This window comes from Drosophila guanche, unplaced genomic scaffold (assembly GCF_900245975.1).
Source record: "Drosophila guanche unplaced genomic scaffold, DGUA_6, whole genome shotgun sequence".
Lineage (NCBI taxonomy): Eukaryota > Metazoa > Arthropoda > Insecta > Diptera > Drosophilidae > Drosophila > Drosophila guanche.
The window spans coordinates 567144-589771 of record NW_022995755.1 but is presented as its reverse complement, the minus strand read 5'-3'; the positions used below and the strand labels follow the sequence as shown (position 1 = coordinate 589771).

General features: G+C 48.5%; 5 protein-coding genes across 15 annotated transcripts; 4 read left to right on the top strand and 1 right to left on the bottom strand.

Moving 5' to 3' along the window:
• The first annotated feature begins 53 nt into the window (after nt 1-53).
• LOC117589607 lies at nt 54-1198 on the top strand. The gene is made up of 3 exons (XM_034281682.1): nt 54-423; nt 488-801; nt 861-1198. The coding sequence occupies exons 1-3, from the start codon at nt 142-144 to the stop codon at nt 976-978; spliced, it is 714 nt and encodes a 237-aa protein (XP_034137573.1). The 5' UTR covers nt 54-141; the 3' UTR covers nt 979-1198.
• Nucleotides 1049-1992, bottom strand: LOC117589608 (multiple coagulation factor deficiency protein 2 homolog). Its single transcript, XM_034281683.1, has 4 exons — nt 1786-1992; nt 1640-1727; nt 1436-1577; nt 1049-1371 (listed from the first exon to the last, which is right to left on the bottom strand). Exons 1-4 carry the CDS (start codon nt 1941-1943, stop codon nt 1244-1246), a joined length of 516 nt encoding a protein of 171 aa, XP_034137574.1. The 5' UTR covers nt 1944-1992; the 3' UTR covers nt 1049-1243.
• Nucleotides 1993-2120: 128 nt separating this feature from the next.
• Nucleotides 2121-3873, top strand: LOC117589544 (UPF0691 protein C9orf116 homolog). Of its 2 annotated transcripts, XM_034281548.1 has the most exons (3): nt 2121-2357; nt 2420-2632; nt 3862-3873. In XM_034281548.1, the coding sequence occupies exons 1-2, from the start codon at nt 2219-2221 to the stop codon at nt 2623-2625; spliced, it is 345 nt and encodes a 114-aa protein (XP_034137439.1). In that variant the 5' UTR covers nt 2121-2218; the 3' UTR covers nt 2626-2632; nt 3862-3873. The 2 variants fall into 2 exon arrangements, with proteins under 2 accessions (XP_034137439.1, XP_034137438.1); XM_034281547.1 differs by lacking the exon at nt 3862-3873 and having other exon boundaries at nt 2420-2673.
• Nucleotides 3418-3906, top strand: LOC117589880. The gene is made up of 2 exons (XM_034282150.1): nt 3418-3474; nt 3546-3906. Exons 1-2 carry the CDS (start codon nt 3470-3472, stop codon nt 3904-3906), a joined length of 366 nt encoding a protein of 121 aa, XP_034138041.1. The 5' UTR covers nt 3418-3469.
• LOC117589542 (titin) lies at nt 3862-22429 on the top strand. 10 transcript variants are annotated; one of them, XM_034281543.1, is made up of 11 exons: nt 4048-4151; nt 6169-6359; nt 11020-11040; nt 11171-11490; nt 11558-11683; nt 11743-11862; nt 11933-12324; nt 12843-13043; nt 13106-19532; nt 19685-20149; nt 22090-22429. In XM_034281543.1, exons 2-11 carry the CDS (start codon nt 6356-6358, stop codon nt 22237-22239), a joined length of 8226 nt encoding a protein of 2741 aa, XP_034137434.1. In that variant the 5' UTR covers nt 4048-4151; nt 6169-6355; the 3' UTR covers nt 22240-22429. The 10 variants fall into 10 exon arrangements, with proteins under 10 accessions (XP_034137429.1, XP_034137434.1, XP_034137433.1 ...); XM_034281542.1 differs by having other exon boundaries at nt 13106-19373; nt 19446-19532; nt 19685-22146; XM_034281541.1 differs by having other exon boundaries at nt 13106-19373; nt 19443-19532; nt 19685-22146.
• The last annotated feature ends 199 nt before the right edge of the window (nt 22430-22628 follow it).

The following is a 22628-nucleotide window of genomic DNA, read 5'->3' as shown; positions in this document are numbered from 1 at the left end:
CCCTCCAGCGATCTGCTGCCTGCCAAGGCGGAACACCAGTTTGGCATTGCAGATGGGCGACAACGGATAAAAGCCAGGCCTTTGGCCAGGCCCAGACTAGTCTCAAATCACGACAGTCGGTAAACGCACGCGATCTTCGAAATGCAGCAACTAGGCTCGGATTACATCACCTTCTCTCTACTTGGCTTAGTCTGCTTCCTCAGCCTTGGGGAAGCGGCCAGCAGACAGCTGCAGATTTACGACATGGATATGGACAATGAAGTGTCGGGAAACAGCACCGAAGGCCAGCCCAGACCCGGCCTGACGCTGGAGAGACCTCTGAACTGGCTGAGGCAAGCTCACAGTATGTTTGGCAGCCCCGCCGGTCATGTGGTCATTCAGATGGCCAAGGAGCTTCTTCACCGCTCCGCGGGCAACAGTCAAGTGGGTGATCAGGTCGTCAACTTGTCAGCTTCTCTGAGCTCAACTCGGATGTGTTCTCCCTTAGGTTCTCAGCCTGAATCTCACCAATTTGCTGATCATCATACTGCTCAAGGTGCTCATTTTTTCGGCTGGCATACTCGGTGCAGGACATTGGAGTGGCTATGGCCATGGCTATGGTCGCTCCAACGGACGCAGTGACAATGCGTATGGCATGGGCCTGGAATCGGGTGATGACTACATGATAATGGGCTTCCTGGCCGCCCAGGGAGCCGGTCGCGACGAGTGTCTCTATGCGGCTGCCTGTGCCTGCCCCAATGCGGCTTATGAGTACGCCAAGGCGGGACGCGCTCTCCTGGGAGCCATCGAAGTGTTCGACGGGTAAGGCTTATACTCCATTTAATTTGTGAAAAGAATTCATTAACTTGTTTTATCCACAGGGCACCCGCAGGGAAGCCTCGCTACAACGATCTAATTGTGCTGATGGAGCGCGCCGCCTACGATGGCTATCGGGGAGTGGCCTGCAACACCACCCAGACCTGTGATGGGCTTCTATGAGATCCCATTCCGTCCCTGCTACTACCAGCAGCTATTTATGTTTATCTTTAAATTTAGTTTATTGTGTTGCAGTACAAATGAAGTGCAGGTTAGTGCATTCCTGGCCGTAACCGAACTTGGCTGGTGGCTGGCGGCTGGCGGCTTGTGGGTTGTGGCTTGTGGTGTACAGTCTCAAATGGTTCAGCTTGGAAATCAAATTAGTTGCTAAATATATTTTAACTAATCTACATCTATTATTGTGTCTACTACGGAAGATGGTATTGGCCTAGCGCAACAGATTCCTCTCCAAGTCCGGCTGCTCCTTGCCGCCGGTTATGGCCTTAACGAATTCCGGATAGTGCAGCAGCCCATCGTTGTTGTCGTCGGCAATCAGCAGAAACTTGTCAATGGCCTCTGTGTGGGTACAATACACATTAATGTTTTGGCCATCAATTCATTTTGTGTGTGAATTTCTTACCTATAAAGTGCTCTAGTTCGTCGGTGGCATTCTGCAAGTATTCATCCCGCTCGCTGTTCTTGAAGTAGTCGTAGTTGTGATGCATCGCAGATTGTATCATCTCCAGGCCATCCAGAGCATTGTTATTGTCGTTGTCGTGGGCCTGCAATACGAGAAACATTTGAATGAATTTCACTTTAGTGAGGCTCCCTGTGGGTGTTCCACCTTGAACATGTAGAATATCTTTTCTTCCTCGCTAAGGTCATCCAGGTTGGCCTGCACACCCATTTCCTTGAGATCATCATCGATGCGACTGAAAGGAAAAGTCAATAATGAGCAGAGAATCAGCAGCAGTTGTGGCCCCCACTTACTGCTCTTCGTGGGTGAGATGCTGATCCACTCGTCGTGTCTCGCCGCGCGGATGGTGCGGACCGCGCTTCAGGGCCAGAGCTCCATCGAAGCTTTGGCTAAAATTGGCAATGCAGATAATAAAGTTTAGCACATTCGATAGCTTGCACATTTTGTACATTCAATTGGGAAGCTCTGACAACACTTTGTGCGGAAAGGAAGTGTGTGTTTGGTGGTTGTTGGCCCAGCCAGCCACAACTGTCAAGTGGTGGGGCAGTGCGCAGCCGCTGACTGGCGACTGGCAACTGTCAGATTCAAACTTAGCAACCTCTGAGCCCTTTGTACGTTTGTTCAATAATATCCATTACTATCGGGTTGTAGTACCTAACCACACGTGGACTTACATCAGTTTTTCAGTAAATAATTGTTAAATTTTTCTCAGGCTTCATTGGCAAAATGTGTGAGCCTGCCTGTGACGATTTGGAGACCTTCAATCCCCAATTGGAGTTCCAGAAGTTTCTCAAACGCAAGCCCGTCATCCAGACAGCCAAACTCTATGAGAATCTACACAAGCGCGAGGACATCAAGTGTCCCTGTAAGTATCCTGTCTGTGCCACAAAAACAGACTACCTTCTGACTCTGTTTGTTTCTACGCAGACCGCTTCAAGGGCTATGGCGTGGAGACCGACACCAACACCATGTACCGCACTTGCAACTCGGAGTACGGTTACTATGCCCCCAATGCCTATACCATACCCAAGCGCTTCCATCCGCGTCCGCAAAAGTTCTCCAACGAGGTGGCGCGCTTCGGCATGTATCGCAATTTCTCCCTGAACACCCACATAGATCGCACCTTTTACTAGATTTTTTGTATCCTCGTCAAAGCATAGAGCTTAGCATTGCTAATCTTGGAAATCCCTTCATTGTTATCCATCATTTTGTAAACCTTAAGCTTGTAACCTTCTTTTGCCATTAATAACCACTTGATGACATTTATATCCCTATAAATCGTATGTGTAAAAATAGTTTAAAATAAATCATGGTTTAACAATAGGAGTTTTATTTTAAAGAAAGATTTTTATAGATTTAGCTATAGAAATGGCTAACATATATTTTTAGCATTCTTCGCTCTCACCTTTGCTCTTAGCAATATTTCCACTCCACTGGGACGATCATCAGGTTCTGATTTCATAGTCGCCTGCGGCTTGTAAAATTTGCTGTTGCTTTTCTGCTGTACTTCCATCTTCACAAAAGCCTGCTTTAAGTTGCCAAAAGATTGCGCACTTCTTCCAATCTTCTTCTGGCGTTGTCATTGACGGCCTCCTCCTTCTTGCTGTTATCTGCAGAATTGACGCACTCTTGAATGACGTATCAGATTGACGCATTGCTTTCCAAATATTCCATCGAGTGCAGTATTCAATTTCGGCTCAACAAATTTAATTTGGATGTACTTATAGGGCGCTTCTTGTTTTTTGTAGATTGCATTGTACTGAAGGACCACCCTACTTCTAGAAACAACATTCATGGCAATCAAGTACATAAATTACTTGCCTTGATTGTTATGTTAATTATTTTGTATCTACTTTTCAGTACGCATATATATTTTTCAAAAAAGAAAAACCCAAAAAATAACAAAAAATTACACAGTTCAACATTAAAGTTTCAAGTTAACCACCAACTGCTGGGCTCTATCAGCAAGCCAACGAAATGAGGTGAGCCATGGCCGTCATTAGCATAGTTAAAGCCCCGATAACCCAGATTCGAACTGCCCTTCCTCGAACAGTGAGACCAAGAAACTACTCGCCCAATTGCTGTGCGACATTTACGGCAAGGAAGAGGAGCTTGCAAGAAGCGTGCGGCTCTCTGGTGGAGGCATGGATCCCTATCCAGAGGACTGTCCTTCAAGATCCCCAGTAAAGAAGAAGGGACAAATGTCCCGCCTGGTCAACGGTGTGACGGGTGGTCGTGCAGTCTTGGAAAAACTGGATGTTCTCAAGCTTGCCAATGTCGCTGATATTCTCAAGACGGAGATCCTCCTGATGGGCTATCTGCTTCAGACTGTCCTCATAGCCAGGGATCGCAAAAAACGGCAACAGGAGGTGCTGTGCAAGTTCATCATCACCACACTGGAGAGATGTGAGTAACTTTTCTCTCAGTGCAGCAACTGTCAAAATAACTGGGTGGTGGGGAGCTGCAGTGCGCACTGCGCATGTCCCGCGGAGTGACAGCTGTGGGCTTGGGCTTGGGCTTGCCTCTGCAGGCCATTCCTGGCCCAGTCAAGTGCGGACCTCTCAGCTGTGTGCCTCGTTAGTGCGGAATAGGAAAAGCCTACAAACAAAATTCAAGCTGAACGCTGAAAAAATCCTCGCTAGCGTCACGCAACGTGCATGTATGTGTATGTGTGTGTGTGTGTGTGTGTGTCTCTGTCTGTGTGTGCATGTGCGTGTGCGTTTGCTTTATTCAATGAACTTTGTCTGTGTGCGTGTGTTGTGGGCAGGTGAAGCGTGTGCGTGTGTGGGTGTGTGCCTCGGGGGGAGGCCACGTTGATGACGACACAAAATGAGGCGATGGTGCCTGACGCTGAGACTGTCTGACGGGCCAGCCCCCCTTCCACCCACACACACACACACTGAAGCATTCTCTGCCTGTACGGCTGTGTATGTGTGTGTGTGTGGACACGCGGTTGGAAATAACAACGTGTAGATGTCGGCGTCTCTGCTGATGTCGGGTCGGACTCGGCCTGGCCTCCACAAGCATTTCTGTCCGCTTTATCTATGTTTTCATATCTCTCTCTCTCCTTGTAAGTGTGTGTGTTTGTGTGTGTGTGGTGGGGGGCTGCCCCGTGTTACCCTTGACAAAAATACTCTCATAGTGAGGCAACAGCGACAAGAACCACCGAAACAAAACAGTCATAAAAAAAAAAACGAGCGCGTGCTTAAAGTACGAGTAGAGCATTCCATCGGAGGCGACCATTTATTTATTTATTACTATTTTACCTTCGCACCCATTCGGAAATGCGTTTGCACTTTCTAATTGAGTTTTCTGCGGCAGCGGTAGTGGCATTGGTGACTGTTGTGAGAATGTGAGTCCCGACCGTGCGTAATTGAATAATATACCTTTATCGATCGCCGAGACAAAAGACGAAACGAGACCGAGGCCCAGTGCGGTGTAATTAAAAGCTGCAGGAAATCGAAATAATGCACTTATGCCATGCAGAATTTCATTAAAACCTCAACTCGATTTTGGCCTCGATGTACGAGCGCGCCATTTTGTCGGCCCTTTTCCTGTTCCAGGGGAACGTGAAATGTTTTTAGCCCGCCCCGTATGAAATGGCTTTGTTTTGATGACTGCCGCACATGTGTCCTGTCCTGTCCTGTGCTGTGCTGCTATTTTTGTTTGCCATTGTGGGTTGTATGATTCATGTCGTGCTGCCGCCACTCATGAGCTCGGCAGAAGGAAAAAAGTTGATTGCGGATTGCATAACTACAAAGAATGTCCCACAAAACAGAAAGTGAAGGCCGTGTGCGGCTCAGCTGGGAACAGTGTTTAATCCATATATCTGGGGCAAACCCATTCAAATCCCTCTAGCAGTGAGTCGCGTCAACTTTGATTTATGACTGAGAGAATGAGAGTGAAACTACAAGGAAAAGTCTGAGCGACTTAAAGAACTTAATCAATGTAGAAGTTGAGCAGTGTTCAAACAAACTGCTGCTGCCGAGACCCAATTAATAGCCACTTGGCAAACATGAATAGAACAAGTTCCCTGTGGGCAATGCCGCTGCCTCTGCCGCTTGTTCTTACTGCCACAATCTGGGCTTGGGGTCATGTTGGTCTTAAAGCTATTGCCTTAATTAAAAGCCACACTCAGGTTTAATGCTCTGCTTAAGCCTCCTGTGGGAGGTTGCTTACTCAAGATTACATATTTAAATTCTTGGAAATTTTAGATCCGAATTTCGGGGCAAATATAATTACTTAGGCGAACCACTGACAGAAGCGTAAAGCGTGGGGCAGAAAGTGGGTCAAGCCAGGGAATCGATGATACGGCCAAGTCGTACAATGGCATGGCTTAGACCCCTAGCCTGGCCAGGCATTGAGAGCGGGTTCTCGTCTGCAGTTGCACGGTTGTCAAGGTTTTCCTTTCTTCTCTTTTTACGTGTCTGAATGGCTGTGGCTGTGGCTGTGGCTGTGGCTGTTTCTGTGAGAGTTGATTGTGTTTTGTTTTAAGATAGCTTTCAATGACATTTGACGTCAAAGTTATATAACCGTAGCATGCCACAACCTTATATACAAATATAGCATATACTACGACTAGTAGTAATCAGATATGTACTGTGTAGAAGCATGCTTATGTCTAAGTGAATCTATGTACGTGTTTTTATGTAAATCTTGTGTAACTAATACAATAGGCCACAGCAAAACAACAACAACAACAACAACAACAACCACAACGACAACAACTAAAGCAAAAATGTAAAACAATAACTAGAGAATCCCCACAACAAGAACAAACTACTTACAACTACAACAAAGAGTCGCTGAGACAAGGGCAGTGGCTGAAACCATAGCATACCGACAGGCGCACGTTTACTTAACATGGGTAACTATGCCAAAAGCTGCACCAACCAACACACCAAACACTCAGTCTCTATATATACATAGTCATACATATATATAATATACATACTTGTGTCTGCATCTCTGGAGTGATTAATCCACGATTCATGTGTTTTTTTAGCGCCTCTCAAAGTCAAATGTCAAACTAAACAAGCCAGAAAATATTCCAAAAATACATGCTTCGGCTTGTTCGTTTCCAAACTAAACCTAACTCTTTCTCCATATATCTTTCTCTTTATCTGTGTCTTTATCTTTGTACATTTAACAACGAAATACTAACAAAATATCTGCGAAAAGGTAATTTATGCAAAAGAAGTTGAACAGACAGAAACAAAACGCTGCTGCATATTCCATACGATATTTGTCCAGCATCACAAATGGCAAAACACCCACTCACACATGCACATCCACACTTATCCATACACCCACTACCAAACACACACACACACACACACACATATTTAGCATTCTCGTACACGTGCACCTCCCGTCCAGGCATATTACTCATGCTAGACGCGCACAATTCTTATTTTGGCAGCCGCTCGTAATTAACATTTGCATTTTTGTTTTTGTAACTGAAAGAGTTATTTTCCGCCCGCCAAAGGGCTGGCATAAATTTCCATTATTTCGTAGTTGAAAGGGGGCGTTCAAGCCCATTAAACCAATTCATCCAGCCTTGCTGGCATTTAATACGAATTTTCCCACTACCCTTTTCTTCTGTTCTTTTGCCATTTTTGCTCAGCATTGCTCACTGTATGTTTTCCAATAAATTCCCTAAATGCTTCCTTAGTCACACAAACATACATACGAATGAATGTAAAACTGTTGCATGTTGGCCAAGTTTTTGCTTTTTTTGTTTTTTTTTTCTACTCTTCACAAGCATTTGCCAGCCACACAATTTCCTGTGTGTTGTTCTTCCGGCTTTGGTTCTTGATTTTTGTGTATTTTTATCTTTGACATTTTTTCCATCAAATTGTAATTACGGCGCCGCTGTTTATTTTACACTCGGTGAACGGCAACGCTGACGCTCAGAGCGTGTCTATAGCTATGCAAAGTGACACCAGCTGATATGTGGGTGGGCGACAGGACCATGAGACACACACACAAACACTTTAATTTTATGAGAAAGGACACCTTAAGTTAACAGATAATAACCCAATCAGCGTCCGAATAATAGCTACAGCTGCTGTGCACCCTGCTGAAATGAGTTTAGTTCCATAAAAGATACCTTTTGGATTGGGTAACATTTTGGGCATACCTAAGAACCCATTGCAAAAATTCTTGAGTAGCCTGACTGTCACAGGCACAGATCCCTCATCAAATTCAACTCAAGCAAAAGGAAAATTACAAATAAAAATGAAAAAATTGCATGTTTTTGGCAGGCCAAATGTTCAGTTAAGTTTTGAGCGCAGATCTTATTGAAATTGACAGACAGGCAGGCCTTGGGCCATTGGGAGGCCTGATGCAAATTGATTGCCTGTTCTGGAAAGGCACCCCACCAGGACACGTGTCGTTTGCGTAATGCTTCTCATGGACATTTAATCAAAGTTAAGCTGCACTAATTCTTTGGTTTTAACTTTAAACATAATGCAAGTGGCCGGGAAGCACATTCCCTTTACACTTTCAGGCAGAGTCGCGTGTTGAAGTGCTTTTGTCTGGGTGCCGCGTGATAAAAGAAAATTGCAATCGTTAAACCGATAAGCCGATAAGAATTGGGGTTAAGCATTGCAATGGTTTAATGAACCATTGAGGATTAACTTTAGTGCATTACACGGTCTCATCTCATCTCTGCTGGATGGCCGCCGGTCGGGGGAATTCATTAGAAGATTCACGCTCGAATTGACACTAATGGCACTGAACGTGCCTGCGCATCCAAGTGCAGTTGGGATTGGGTTCGCTTCCAAGACAGCCGCAGACAAACTGACGCTACTGCCGCAGTCTTTCTCTGTTGTTCTCTGTCTCTCTTGTTGTCTCGCTCTGCGTGTTCCCGCTTTGGGGTCATGCAATCCCTCGGGATAAATACGGTTTAAGTACACAGCTTTTCCTGCTCTTCAAGCTCTGCTTGCGCACAGTGGCTGAATGCCGGTGCCGGTATGGGCCAAATGGCCATTATATAGAGTGAAGTAAATCTCGCTTGAACTGCTCCAAAGGTGTCGGAGCGAAGATAAATTAACTTTTAGTCATGTGTATGCCAGTTTTCCAAGGGAGTGTTGTGCCTCAGCTCTAGACCCTGAATCGTAAAAACTATACTTTTTATGCGCTGCAGAAGTTTAGTGGGGTTATAGTTTAGTGCAGAACTTTTTAAGCGGTTTTTTCATCAACACTTTGAAAGCTACTTGTGGTTGGGAATCTTTCTGCAGGAAATATAATTCGATTCGGTATATTTTAGTGGCCTGTAAATGTCCGTAATTTAAACATAGATGAACATGAAATCTATGTAATATTTACTGCCCAAAATAAACATTAAACTAATAGAAAATTGAAAATTAAATTAAATTAGAAGTAAAGTCAGACATGTAGATTTTGGTACACCGATTCGTTTCATTTTTGTCAGTGTAGAAATGCCCGCACAGGGCCAGTTGCTTTTGGCTCATTAAACCAGCTGTCTTGCATTGCGTTTTCATTCGTTTTTAGTTGGGGGCACACAAGCACAAGCACAAGTGGCGCAAATACTCGCACACTCACACACGTGATGCCGCTTGTAGCTTTGGCCCAGCCTGGTCAAGGCCTGACTGAGCATTTGGCCAAATTGCTGGCTGCCTAACAATCACAGCCTTGACATGCTAACGCATGCACACACACAGACACACACATCCTGGCCACGTTATTCTCGGGGTGCATTTAAAATAATTACCAACAAGAAAGTTTTTTTTTTCATTGTTATTTGCACATAAATCTCTCATGTAAAATGCATTTCCACGAGGAGCGAAAAAAAGATAGCACTAAAAAATATGGGCCCCCCGTGGATGGACTCAGACCCAGTCCATCCTCTGACCATAAACAATGCTTTATGTCCGGCGCCTAATTGGTGCGATGTTAGGGGCCCCATTATATAAGAGTTGGCGCAATTACTATTTCATTAGCTGAGTCCGGGCTTGCATTGGGGCAGACGAGTTATGAACTCGATGAGTGGCATAAGAGCAATGGCGAGCAACCGCTTTTAGCCTAAGTATTTTCCTCAATTTTGCTTAAACACACCCAGCCGATGTTTACTTGAATTTAACTTTTCGCCAAGTCCTGTCCAAAGCTCCCATGATTGCCTCTTCATTATGCGAATGCCTTCCACCCACACACGCAATTTGCTGGAATAAACTTCTTAGGTACACCCAAAACACACACACAGACAGACCTCTGCTCATGTACATATGTACATTTGCTCAAGTATGTAAATAAGCGAAGAAATTCGAGGAGAACATGCCAAAAGAAATTGGCCATCTAACTACATGTTTGCTCTCATATATACACATATATTCAAAGCGAAATCGACAGAGGCCATTCGCTATCTATATTTTGCTCTGCATCTAAATGAATTTCCCAGCCAAAATGAAAGCTTAGAATTCCTGAACCTAAAAGTACCTCAATTGCCAAGGGAATTCGAGGAATTTGAAATGGTAATTTTATTTTCCTACCAAAATTCATCGTCAGCATACGCTTTCCGGGCAACTGAGTACGCAGATTTGTGCTTTAACATTTCCATCACGTTCCACTTGGCAATATGCAGCTTGATAAGCTGGAAATGAAAAATAAAGCGGAAATCAAATTATCAGCCATCAACTGGGGCTACACATCGAGCCAAAAAAACGAGAAACAAATACATTTATATCGATTCCAAAGCCAAACGCAATCTGAGTTTATTCTGCTCTCATAAACTCTGCTTCAGACACAATATTGTTTTTTTATTAACTTGACCTTTAGTGCAGAGTGTTGTGTGGGGAATAAAGTCAAAGCTATTGGGTTGAAGGCAGCACAGCAGATGCTTCCAGTCAAAGATAAGTTGAAGCCAAGGGGATGTTGTTCTGGTACTATGAGACTGTCAGCTTGACATGGTAAGATCTCTGCAGCTAACTATGTTGTATAACAAGCTGAAAGCTGAAATGTCAGAGCTTGCTCCACATGGATACACACACATGTATGTACACACACACACACACACTGTGCACCGCACGGCACCCCACCCTAATGCATACCATTTGTCTGGCGCAATAAATGTCATGGTCAATTTCACACAAAGATGTGTGAAGGCTGAAGGATGAAGGATGCTGTGAGTGGAGGAGGAGTGACTTGATTCATTTTAGCCGTGGAATGTTGGCTTCTTTCTTTCACTATGATATGGCACAACAGTTTTCATTCACATGTCTACTTCTAGATGTTAGTTCGCATGCCTTAGTTTCGCACATGGACATTTCGCTGTCATCTCTTGATAACATCCGGATCAGAATACTTGATTGATTGTGTGTCTAACCTATATAAATATATCAATATATATATATATTCTTTGTATTCTTTCTTCTTCTCTCTTTTGCGCGCTCTACTAACTCTACCAAAAAAAAAACAAAACAAAAAACCAAAATCCAACTAATCTCTTTCCATGAATATCTCTCTCTCTCTCTCTATATAAAAACGTAATTTATGTACATGTAAAGTTTGCATACTGCACGGATATTGTAAGTCATAGGGATTATACAATTGTCTGCCCTGAGCCGAGAGCGATTTGAGTAGAGAAATGAATTAACGTTACTGTATAGATTGCAGCCGGAGGATGTACTAAAGAATTATTTCACTTGACTCTTGCAGACGATGCACAGCCTAAAATGCGTTTTAGCCTCTCACCACCGCCACAGAAAGCCATTTGCAGCAGCGCTGCCAGCCTAACCTCCCCCACCAGCAGCAGCACCACCCTAAGCACCACCCTAAGCACCACCAGCAACAAAAATAGGAGCACCACCAACCAGCCCAACATGCTGACACGCAATGGAGCAGCAGGAGGAGGAGCTGGCTCCACTGCTGCTGCTGTCACCGATGAGGATGCTGCGTCGGATTACAATCAATGGCTGCATGCCATGAAGCTGGTCGCCCGTCTGCCCGGTGGCACCCCACCCGAATTCAGGCGCAAGGTAATGTATCAGCTTGCAGCTGTCCACTGTCCTTGATTGTCCTGATTGATTGCATTGGCCATCACAGCTGTGGCTCTCGCTGGCGGACAAGTACCTCAAGTCGAAGAACGTGGACTGGGCCAGGCAGCGGGAAAAGTGCTTCTGCGAGGAGTGGCGCGAGGATGACGAGGAGCTGGGCATACAAATCGTTAAGGTGAGCATTTGGGCACACAGCTGCTCTGGCCGGGACTATATTTTCCCCGACTTTGCTAGGACCTGCATCGCACTGGCTCCAATTTGTGCACTGGCCCCGCGGGATCCATCAACCAGGCCAAGCTGAAGCGCATTCTGCTCGGCTATGCCCGCTACAATCCGGAGGTTGGCTACTGCCAGGTGAGTGCTCCTCAAAGGCTCTTTGTCTGCTGCCTTCACTCAAGTGAACTCTCTTCTCGCCTCGCATCAGGGTTTCAACATGCTGGGCGCTTTGATACTGCAGGTCATGGACAAGGAGGAGGAGGAGTCCATGAAGGTCATGATCTATCTGGTTGAGGGTGTGCTGCCGACGGGCTACTTCTACGGCTCGATGGGCGGCCTCCAGGCGGACATGGGTGTGTTCCGTGAGCTGATGCAAACGCGTCTGCCCCGCCTTGCCAAGCACCTGCAGCGCCTTCAGGGACCCGTCGAGAATGCCTTTGAGCCGCCCTTGACCAATGTCTTCACCATGCAGTGGTTCCTCACCATGTTCTGCACCTGCCTGCCCATGTCCTGTGTGCTGCGCGTCTGGGATCTGGTGCTCATCGAGGGCAGCGATGTTCTACTCCGCACCGCACTCGTTCTCTGGAGCCTCCTCGAAGAGTGAGTAAATTGTCCCTCTCTCTGTTTCTCTGTCTTTTTGGGGGTTTTTCTTGGGTGCAACTGCAACCCCTTCCTCCATGCCATTTGTTGGCACGAATTTGTGTCAAGGCTGCTGTTAGAAAATTTGGTAAAAACTTTTTCTCGCTTGCCAAATGCAATTTGGCAGTTTCGGTTCGTTTCTGGCCACCAGAAATGCTATGTTCTGTCATTTGGGAACTTTTTGTGGTGTCTTTGGGCAACAACAACTAAACCAGATATCAACAAGGTTAGCCAAAGGCATAAAGAGACTAGACATAGTGCTGAGCCAGATGAAAAGCCAGCACGGAGCTGTGTGAGTTCAATGTCAACGGGTTGAGTTATGAAATTCAAAGGGTAGACTTTGGGATAAGTTTTTGCATTGATTCTGTCACTAAGAAGGGCAAGAAATGGTAGCTAAGGCAGCTTGAGTAGGAAAAGTTTAGAGGGAATTCTTTTATTTTTCGAATACCTTTCAATAAATCCCTTTCTGCCCTTTGCAGACGCGTGCTCAGTGTCCGTTCAGCCGATGAGTTCTATGGCAAAATGGGTTCCTATTCGAGTGAGCTGCTTAACGGCCATTTGATCGATTCGAATGGACTGATCGAAAGAGTCGTCAAGCTAGGACCCATTGCAGATCTCAGGCAGCTGAGGGACAAGCATCTGTACAACATTGCCCCACTCCGACACAAGCAGGGAATGCAGTGAGTATCAAATAGGCAGATGAGTAAAAACCCAACAGGATTCAGTTCTTTATCCATTTCAGACTGTACTACGATGACGAGGAGACGCATTCGGATGAGGAGCGCATTGCGGTGGCCACCGTCTGGGGCCTGAACTGGGGCCGTCGCGGCTCCGTGGGACCGGCAGCGGGCAGGCAGCCAACGGAGCAGAAGGATCGCATGGCCCTGGACATTTCGTTGCTGAAGAAGCAGTACGATCGGTTGAGGGAGCGCCAGAAGCAGGCGCATGTCATCCTGACCACCGCCTGCTCCACGGCAGCGCGTCAGGGAGCGGCGCCCAACACTGCACAGCCCTCGGTGACGGTTAATCAGCTGCTCCTCGGTCGTCCGGCCATCATCACCAACAAGGGCAAGAGGGTGAGTGCTCCACTGGGAGCCATACCACCTGCCAGGAAGCCCTCCCTGCCGGCTGTGCTGCACACCAAACCCTCCGCGGAGAAGACGCTGCGACGCGGAGAGACGCTGCTGTGGCGGGACACGGATGACACTCGTAGACGCCGTGACAGCCTCACCTGGAAAGAGATCAAAGCGGATCGGGCCATGATGCGCGAGGGCAGCGTAAAGACGCTGAAGGCGCCGAAGCTTCGCTCGCGACTGGGCAAGAGCGACAGCTCCTCGTACAGCGAGGACAGCGATGGCGAGCAGGAGGATGACCGCCCCGGTGGGTCCAGCACGGACACCAGTCTGTGCGACGACGATGATCCCAAGTCGACGGAGAAAAGTCCCAAGCAAAAGGCGAGGCTGGCGCGTAAGCTGAAGGAGAAAACGCAGCTGTCGACGGGGTCACGGGAGGCGAGCTTGGAGCGCCAGAGACCCAAGTCCTGGGCACCCAGCTCCCATGAAATACCCTTCATGCTGATGGGCACCGAGAGTGGGGATGAGAAGGAGTCGGCTGCCAAGGAGCAGCCGGCAGTTGCAGCGGAAAGTGCCAGCAAGCTGGAGCCACTGCATCTGCTGGTGGACTTGGAGATTCCTGGCATCACCAGCACCAGTCAGCTGTCGCCGATGCCGGACATGGCCAGCTATCTGGGCACGAGCTGCATCAGTCCGCTTCCCACACCCCGACAGGTGTCCATCGATCCCTTGGCCACTGAGGCAGCCGCTGGAGAAGAGCAGGGCGAAGTATCCACTGTCCGGCAGTTCGATGTCAGTGACAATGGCGTTACCAATCAGTATTTCGAGCGGGTCAACAGTGCAGAGCGTCCGAATCGCCTGGAGCTGTCCTACTCCCTCAACGAAGAGGAAATGGACGCCCGAGCGGTCTACATGGAGCAGCGGGCTCAGGTGGAGGGACAGAGCGGCGGGCAGGAGGCGAAGGCCATGCCCTCGCCTCAGCTGAGGGAGCAGCCTGTGGATGAAGCCGATTCTAAGGTACCACAGATACGCGATGACAACATTCCCGGCGAAAACAAGGACGACTACAAGGAGGTGTTGAGCATGACGATAGAGTCCCACAAGCCGCCACCTCCAACAGCCGTCAGTCTGAGCAATGCCAGCCGAAAGCGTAACGATCCGAGACGCAAGACGCTGACCCGATCCTCAACGATTGATATTGAGGAACGTTTCCAGGCGCTGGAGCATCGCTTCAGCCAGGAACAGTCCTGTGATAAGCCCAAGTATATACCCAGCACGGCCGCTTTAGAGGAGCGATTCGAGACCCTGGAGAAGCAGCTGAGTGCCGAGAAGCAGCGCAAGGAGCTGGAGGAAGATCCGTTTCCCGAAGTGACTGAAAAGTCCGAGCGTATTCCCTCAACGGCCGATCTCGAGAGCCGTTTCAATGCCTTAACCAAGCAAGTGAGTTCCAGCGAATCAAGTTCCAAGGCACCCATCGACCTGGGTGACGCAGAGCAGTCCGGCAGTGGCAGTGGCAGTGGCGCGAAAGAGCAAAAGGACAGCGAAAGGACCAGCAAACCCCACAAATCAGAGGACGCCCAATCAGAGGCAAAGGAAACTGCAACCACACCCAAAAGTGATGGCAACAAAGGAACGGAAAAGGCTAAGAGTAAGGAGGAAAAGGAATCAGACCAGCCACGCCTTAGGAAACTGCCCTCGACAGCCGAGCTGGAGGATCGTTTCAATGCCCTGGAGCGGAAGATGAGCGTCCAGAAGAGTAGCCCAGCTAAGGCCAAAAAGGAGCCGCCCGATGAAGAGCAAGACAAGGAGGAACCAAAGCCCAAAAAAGAGACAGAGGAGGAGAAACCCAAAGAAGGGCTGGCCTCAAAGGGTGCAAAGAATGCCGAAGAAAGCGATAAGCAAAATGGAACTGTTAAAGCTACGGACAAAACACCAACGAAGACGCCCGAAGAAAAAAAAGAGACGTCTCAGAAAGTGGAAGCCACTGCGGGAAAGGACAAGCCCGACAAGACAGTGGAATCAGAAGAGGAGCTGAAAGCCACCAAAACCACGAAGCATGCGGAACCCGAAAAGGTTGAAAAGGTTCTTGAAACTCAAGAAGAACCTGTAAAGACTCCACGCAAGTCGCCACCATCCACAGAGGAGCTGGAGAAGCGTTTCAATGCCCTGGAGAAGCGACGAAGCACAACCAATCTGGAGACATCCAGAGAAGCTGTGCCAGAAAAATCCACAGCAAAAGATCAAAAGTCGACAGAAGCACAGACTCGAAAGGAAACTGAGACCCCGGCAAAGGAAGCCAAGGCCATGAAAACCTTCGATGAGAAGCTAAAGGAAGTAAATACTTTGCTGACAAACGATCCAAAGAAATCCGCGGAGGAAGTTCGAGCTGAGGAGAGATGTAAGAGTGCCAGCAAGACATTGGAAGCCAAGGAAGTAGCTGAGGAACCTCCAACAAAGAACATTAAGGAATCTCCCGACACAAAAATTGAACAAATTCCTGCAAAGAAAACTGAGGAAACCGCGCAGAAAGATCACGGCAAGCGACGTGCTTCGGAGCCGCCCTCCACAGAGGATCTGGAGAAGCGCTATGACACCCTGACACGTCGCATGAGCAGCAGGAATCATTTGTCCACTCAAAGCGAGACGGTGAACCAGGCACTCGAGCGGATCGAACAGGAGGTCATCTCAGAGAGCGGCGAGGAACGAGCGGGGGAGAAGAAACAGCCGCCATCCACAGCGGATTTGGAGAGCCGCTTTGAGGCGCTGCATGGCAAGGAGAGTAAGAAATCCCCGCCCAAGCTGGTGGATGTAGCCATCGAGGCGCATATACCTGAACCGCCACCACCTCCACCACTGCCACCGGCGGAGCTCAGGATACTGGCGGCGCCCACGCTACACCAGCAGCAGGCACTCATCGAGGAGCTGCAGAGCAAAATGCAGGGACAAACACCGGGAGAGGAGAACCTCAAGCCCAGTCAGATCAATCCAAAGAGGAGGCAACCGCAGCAGCAGCAGCAGCAGCAGCAGCGACAACGGCAGCTGCCAATGCAACAGCGACCCACAACGATGGGCGATGAGACCTCGGAAGCACCTGCAAACACGGCTTACTACAGATCGGGAAATTATGAACCCTGGCAGCAGCGAACGGTTCGTCGTTTCTCCGATTTGCCCTCAAGGGCCGATCTGGAAAACCGACTACAATTCCTGGAGAAGCAATTGTACAAGAAATTCTACAAGCAGCGCTGTGCAAGTGATTCCGAAGTTGCATCGAAGTCGAATGTCCGCGAGTGCAGTGCTGATGGGCCGAGCACATCGCGCCAGGCACTGGCCGAAGGCCAGCTGGAGCAGCGTGTCCTGGCGCTGGAGAAGCAGCTGAGCGAGAACAGTCTCAAGTTGCTGGAAGCCATGCGCGAGAAGTCAGCGGCGGCTGTGGCAGCTGTGGCAGCTGTGGTGCCTGTTGTGGCGCCCCGGAGCGATGACAGCGGCTCGCCGCGTCGGCTGAGCACGGACACAATCGATGCCACCACCGGCAAGGAGCTGGTGCGCTACACGCAGAACTTTGGCGAGCTGGAGGAACTGGACTCCCACAAGCCCATCAACATCAGCATCAACATCAAAATGATGGTCAACAAGGACACGGAACGGAAGAGGAGCGAGTCCAAGGCCACCACAGAGGATCTAGCACGACGCCTCGAGCAGTTGGAGGCACAGTTGGTGGAGGAGAGAGCCAAGAACGGCACCTTCATACCAGAGAATGAAACTCTAGAGCCACCACAGATGGAAGATGAAGCCTACAAAAAGCAGGAGAAGGACTGCCACAACCAGAATGTCAGAAGCGATGAGATGGTTAGGTTGGAGGACCCTCCGCCAGAGAGCATTGAGCCGGAGACGGTGAAGGAGACCAAGACCCTGGAAAATGAGGAGATAGCTCTGGCCAGTGCCAAAGAGGTAGACATCGATAAAACAGTCAAAGAGGAAGTGGTCGAGCCAAAAGTTGAGGTGCCAGAAGAAAAAACTCAACTTGAAGAAGTAATCAAACCCGAGGTTTGTGCAGAAACCTCCACCAAAGAAATCGAAACCCTTCCAGCTGAGAAAGACAAACCAAAAGTCGAAGAAACTAAAGCAAAGCAATGCTGCTCAGACGAGGATACCATCCCAAAAGAGTCCTCCAAAGAGCAGCCAGAAAAGAACCCGACTTGCAACGATTCCTCAAAGGAAGTGCCAGACAATGTGGCAATCGATGACAACGACAAGGCATTACCTGTGGATGGCAACAACAAGACGGTGGTGCTGCTCATGGACAATGAGCCAAAAACCTCAAGACTCAGACGCCTGACCAGAGCCAACACCGAAGAGCTCGAAGATCTGTTTCAGGCACTGGAAAAGCAGCTCAGCGAACGGAATTTAGTCAAGTCCGAAGATGGTCGCTTGGTACGAGCTGAGAGCAAGCCCTCCACCGAGCAAGTGGAGCAGGCGCAGGCCATTACCGATCTGACCAAAGAGATTCAGGATTTCACCATTGCAGACCCCGAAGAAAAGCTGGAAAAAGAGCCAAAAGCAGACAAGCTGGAGGCAGAGCTAGATGCGGAGGCGGAAACGGAGCCAAACGACTATGACTGGGGACCCAATCCGGTCAAGCATCACCTGAAACGGAAAACTGTCTACTTACCTTCGACAAAGGAGCTGGTGGCACGCTTTCGTTCGCTTGAACGTCAAATTAAGCTGCTCGAGGATGTGGAAAAGATCGATGTGGAGCAGCGGCTGAAGGAAATCGAGCGCAGGATCAAGCTGCAATACTCGCTCTCCCACGAGAAGGACCTCAACAAGTATCTAGAGCTGTGCGAGGGCAAGGGCCTGGACGAGCTCGAAGTTGAGGAGACACCATCCAGGGAGGAGCCACCCGCACCTCCAGCCAACCAACGCTCGCGTAGTCCTGCACGGAAGGTGGCCACCAAGTCGCCATACACCTCCCCATCGCGCAAAACAGCCACCAAGTCGCCGTACACTTCTCCATCGCGCAAGGCCTCCAGCAAGTCCCCGTACGCCTCGCCCTACACATCTCCGTACACATCCCCGTCTCGTCAGCGCCAGAAGACGTCGCCGCATTCATCGCCGACTCGAGTCGCATCCGAAAAGAAGATGAGAAGAAGTCCCTACACCTCGCCAGTGCGTCGCCAGGCGCATCCCAATGATCTGCCCATCTCCGATGATCTGGAGTACAAGTATCGAGTGCTCGATCTGGTGCGCTCCAAGTCGAAGGAGAATCTGGCCAGGCGCATGAACGATCCCAATCGAAAGCCGGCCATTCATCCGCTCGAAATGCTGCTGGATCCGAGTCCCGATGACAGCGAAATACCCACAACCGGGGAGCTGGAGCATCGCATTCGCCTGCTGGACGAGAAGCTCAGGTCTCCGGTCCGTCCCTCCCGACACAAGTCCCGCTCCCGCTCCCGCTCCCCCACCATCGAGGACATGAAGCGCAAGAAGATGCTGGAAGAGCAGCAACCCCGCACGCCGGTGCACAATCTGGAACGTCTGGTCAGCTCTCCGGGCAGGCCAGAGCCCCCAACGGCCGAGGAGCTGGACGTGCGCATGCGGGCCCTAGAGGAGGAGCATAGCTTCGACTTTAAGACACAAAAGGACTACAAGGCCTTTAACCAAAAGCTCAAGAATGTCATATCGCCGTCAGTCTCCTTTGAGGAGTTCAAGGCGGCCAAGTCGCGCGAACAGAGTCCTCGCCGTGGGGGTGCCACCACGCCAAAGTCTGCCATGCGACGCGATGACCCCGATGACTACTCCACGCACTCGCACACGCACAAGCACACAAGCACGCACTATCGACCCACCAGTCCCAAGGTGATACGGTTCCGGGACGAGGACGAGGACTACTTTGAGGAGGCGCCGCGCCCAAAGTCACGACAGTCCAGCGAACGAATGGTGGGCACCACAAATGAGGTTTTGGCTTGTTTCTCGGAGAATATTAAAATTCTTCAACGTATTCTTAAGAAGACTCTTGCAGATCAGCCGTCAAGCATTCGCAGCTACAGCAGCAGCTCCACAGAGGCTCTAGATGCTCTGGGCAGTCGCCTCATGAGGGTAAGTAGCCAGTCGAAAGGGGGAAACTCTCTCGAACACCGACTCACATATATATATTTTAAATACTCTCTCTAGATAATCCTTTCTGTGAAACAATATTCCTATTCCATCCCTTGAAGATTACCACTAAAAATCCTTTGAATCCCTTGTAGGAAACGTCTCCCATCACACGCACCGGAACGCACACGGGCGTGCCGCTGAGGACGACGGGTGAGAACATCAACGATCGACTCAGTTCCATCAAGAACACCATCAAGTCCATCGATACGCTGTGTGAGGAGAAGCCCTACCAGAAGGAGAAGTGCCAGCGATACATTGACTCGCTGTTCTCCGACTCGCTGCATTTTGCCTGCAAGAAGAGCTCGGCGGAGGATCTCGCCCACAGTCGCAGCGAGAGTCGGGGCAGGACCATGCAACGGTCCAGCGATTATACGCCGTCTATAAGGATAACCTCGGAGCATCGTTCGCTGGGCTCGGCCGAGTCCCGGCGCTCGTTGAGCCCGCTGGGCAGGGACGTGAGTCCGCTGCATCATCGCTCGCACCGGGACCTCAGCAGGGATCTGTCGCCGCGCAGGCGGCGCGAGCAGGAGGAGCGGGAGGAGCGCGAGAGCAGTAGGGTAAGACGTGATAATATGTTGCCAAATTATTTTGCTGATAATCGTAGCGAACTAAGTAGCGGGAGTAGTTTAACAAAGTTTCACAAAGTAGATAGACAACTAGAAGAGACGTGCGCCAAGTACGCGGACGATCGACGCTCGGCCTGCAGAACACCGTTGAGCTCACCATACGAGACCCGATCCACTGCCACACGGCATACCACCAACTACAACTACAACTACAACGCCACAACAACAACAACAACAACAACAACAACAAAAACCACAACGACGACAGGCACAGGCAGCACAGCAACGATTACCGATAGCAGTTTCCCCCGGCCCGTGTCACCCTACCGACAGCCCTACGATCCATACAGGCGTCCAAATGCCCCTGCTCCTGCCTACCAGCCAGCCAAGCTGGAGATCCGCCACACCACGGTGACCTCGACCTTCTATGATCGCTTCCTTACGGAGAAACAAATCGAGAAACAGACCCTCTCCCGCCCGCCCAGCCGTTCCCCGGTGGTGTCGCCCTCGATCACCGCCAAGAGCTATGGCGATCTCTACCAATCGATCTCGACCACGAGCAGCACCTCCAACCCCATTACCACCGCCACCACCACTGGCATCACCTCATTCATGTCCAGCAGCTATGCAGGCCCCTCCACATTCTCCCTGCCCGGCGGCAGCAATTACTCATATCTCAGCACGCACACGGCCGCCGCCGGGAAACCTCTCTCACCCGGCGGCAGCAGCTCCTCCGATCTGCGGCTGCGTAGCACCGACAACTTGCTCACCTCCACCACAACATCCGCTTCAGCCAGCAGCACGACATCGATCTCCTTTGTGCCCTACTGCTTCGCCAGCAGCTTGGGGAGTCGCTTAAGCGAACCCATTACCAGCACTAGTGCAAGTCAGAGCACCACCAGCTCTCTGACCTACTCCACGGGGGTGTACAATCCCATGATGTCGTTCACTTTAAGGGAACCCTTGACCAGCAGCTCCCTGGGCGGGACGGGTACTTCCTCTCTGCTCGGTCAGTATCAGTTCAAGAGTAGCTTCAGCTCAGGCTACACCCCCAAGACACCAACTGAACAGGACAAGCCATAGAGAGAGCCCCAAGTGATCGTTAACCAAAGGTTGTCATTAACTCACTCCGCATGTGGACCGTTTACAGTCTCAACTGTGCAGCTGTTCGCACTCAAAAATCAAAACAGATCAAGCTCAAAAAACATTTGAAACATTACAGAGGAAGAAGCGTAAGCTAACACCATAAAGCAATACATACACACACACACACACATACAATATATATACAAGATAAAAACTATGAAATTCCGATATTTACTCTTCCACAAATTGTTAAGGCGAAAACTTTGTGCACCAAACCATTTTGGCTTCTTGCAACTTACCTCATCTACACATTGACAGCACATCAGGCAAACTTAGCAAAGATTTTTTATACAATCTACTATATATATCTACCTACATATACTATATATATACAACAAAAGCAAAGAACATACCTATCGGAAATTATAACCAGGCCAGAAAAGAGGCAAAGAAATGTTACGAGTATCTTACTTACAGCATCCTTTTTCAGCGTTACAACAAGTTTAGCTAATTCATTTAAACCTTAATGAAATGTTTCTGAACTTGAACTTAAACCCTAAACTTTTTCTTAAATATTGTCTAACAAATACACTAATATACAAATTACACTAGCCAATCGAAGTACACAAAAAGAAACAAAAAGTTATGCAACGGTGTAAAACTCTAAAATGCATTTTTGGGCCGAGTTAGTCGTGGAAACAACAAACAAAAAACATTAATCAAAGAATGTTAACTGACTGACACGAGCCGTAATATTAGTTTACCAAAACATTGTTATATATATATGTGTATACCTGTACCGTATACCTATACCGTATACCTATTGAATCATATATCGGTTGCAGTTGTTGAACTCCAGTAATGAAAAAACCTCCACCTTGAGTCGGAGTCCCAGTAATACGCAAAAAAAATCGAAAGCAAACAATGTAAACAATTATCTCGCAAGGCAAATACGGAACCGAAAGTTATTCAAAACAATTAATAAAATGTTATGAAATGCATGTAGCGATTTAGGATGGAATGGGCGACCTTGGATAGAAATATTATTACTACGAAATGCAATTGTTAAGTAGGCAAGAACTCAAATCAAGAACGGCTTCAGTTTACACGAATTATACTTAATATTTCTCAATTGTGTTTGTTTATTTCTTTAATTATTTTCTGTGAATGCTTAGCCATTTTTTATGTTAATGTTCGAAAAATTCCAACTATTGAAAATATTTTTGTTACAAATTGTTAAAGAGTTTTAAGTTTTGAAATAAAATAAAAATAAAACCAAAAAAATGCAAACAGATTAATTCTGTCTGTTGGGGAGCTCTCTATAATCTGCGTTGATAAGGCGGATGGATCCATCTAGTGTTTATCAGCTGAAATGGGAGAATAT

Bases quoted from the DNA above. Each gene is read 5' to 3' on its own strand.
- LOC117589607 (XM_034281682.1), top strand. From the start codon at position 142: ATGCAGCAACTAGGCTCGGATTACATCACCTTCTCTCTACTTGGCTTA. The intron at 424-487 runs GTGGGTGATCAG...GTTCTCCCTTAG, and splicing joins GCTCCGCGGGCAACAGTCAA to GTTCTCAGCCTGAATCTCAC. The intron at 802-860 runs GTAAGGCTTATA...TTTTATCCACAG, and splicing joins GCCATCGAAGTGTTCGACGG to GGCACCCGCAGGGAAGCCTC.
- LOC117589608 (XM_034281683.1), bottom strand. From the start codon at position 1,943: ATGTACAAAATGTGCAAGCTATCGAATGTGCTAAACTTTATTATCTGC. The intron at 1,728-1,785 runs GTAAGTGGGGGC...TTTTCCTTTCAG, and splicing joins CATCTCACCCACGAAGAGCA to TCGCATCGATGATGATCTCA. The intron at 1,372-1,435 runs GTAAGAAATTCA...GTACCCACACAG, and splicing joins CGAACTAGAGCACTTTATAG to AGGCCATTGACAAGTTTCTG.
- LOC117589542 (XM_034281537.1), top strand. The intron at 11,684-11,742 runs GTGAGCATTTGG...CGACTTTGCTAG, and splicing joins TGGGCATACAAATCGTTAAG to GACCTGCATCGCACTGGCTC. The intron at 13,044-13,105 runs GTGAGTATCAAA...TATCCATTTCAG, and splicing joins CGACACAAGCAGGGAATGCA to ACTGTACTACGATGACGAGG.
- LOC117589544 (XM_034281548.1), top strand. From the start codon at position 2,219: ATGTGTGAGCCTGCCTGTGACGATTTGGAGACCTTCAATCCCCAATTG. The intron at 2,358-2,419 runs GTAAGTATCCTG...GTTTCTACGCAG, and splicing joins CGAGGACATCAAGTGTCCCT to ACCGCTTCAAGGGCTATGGC.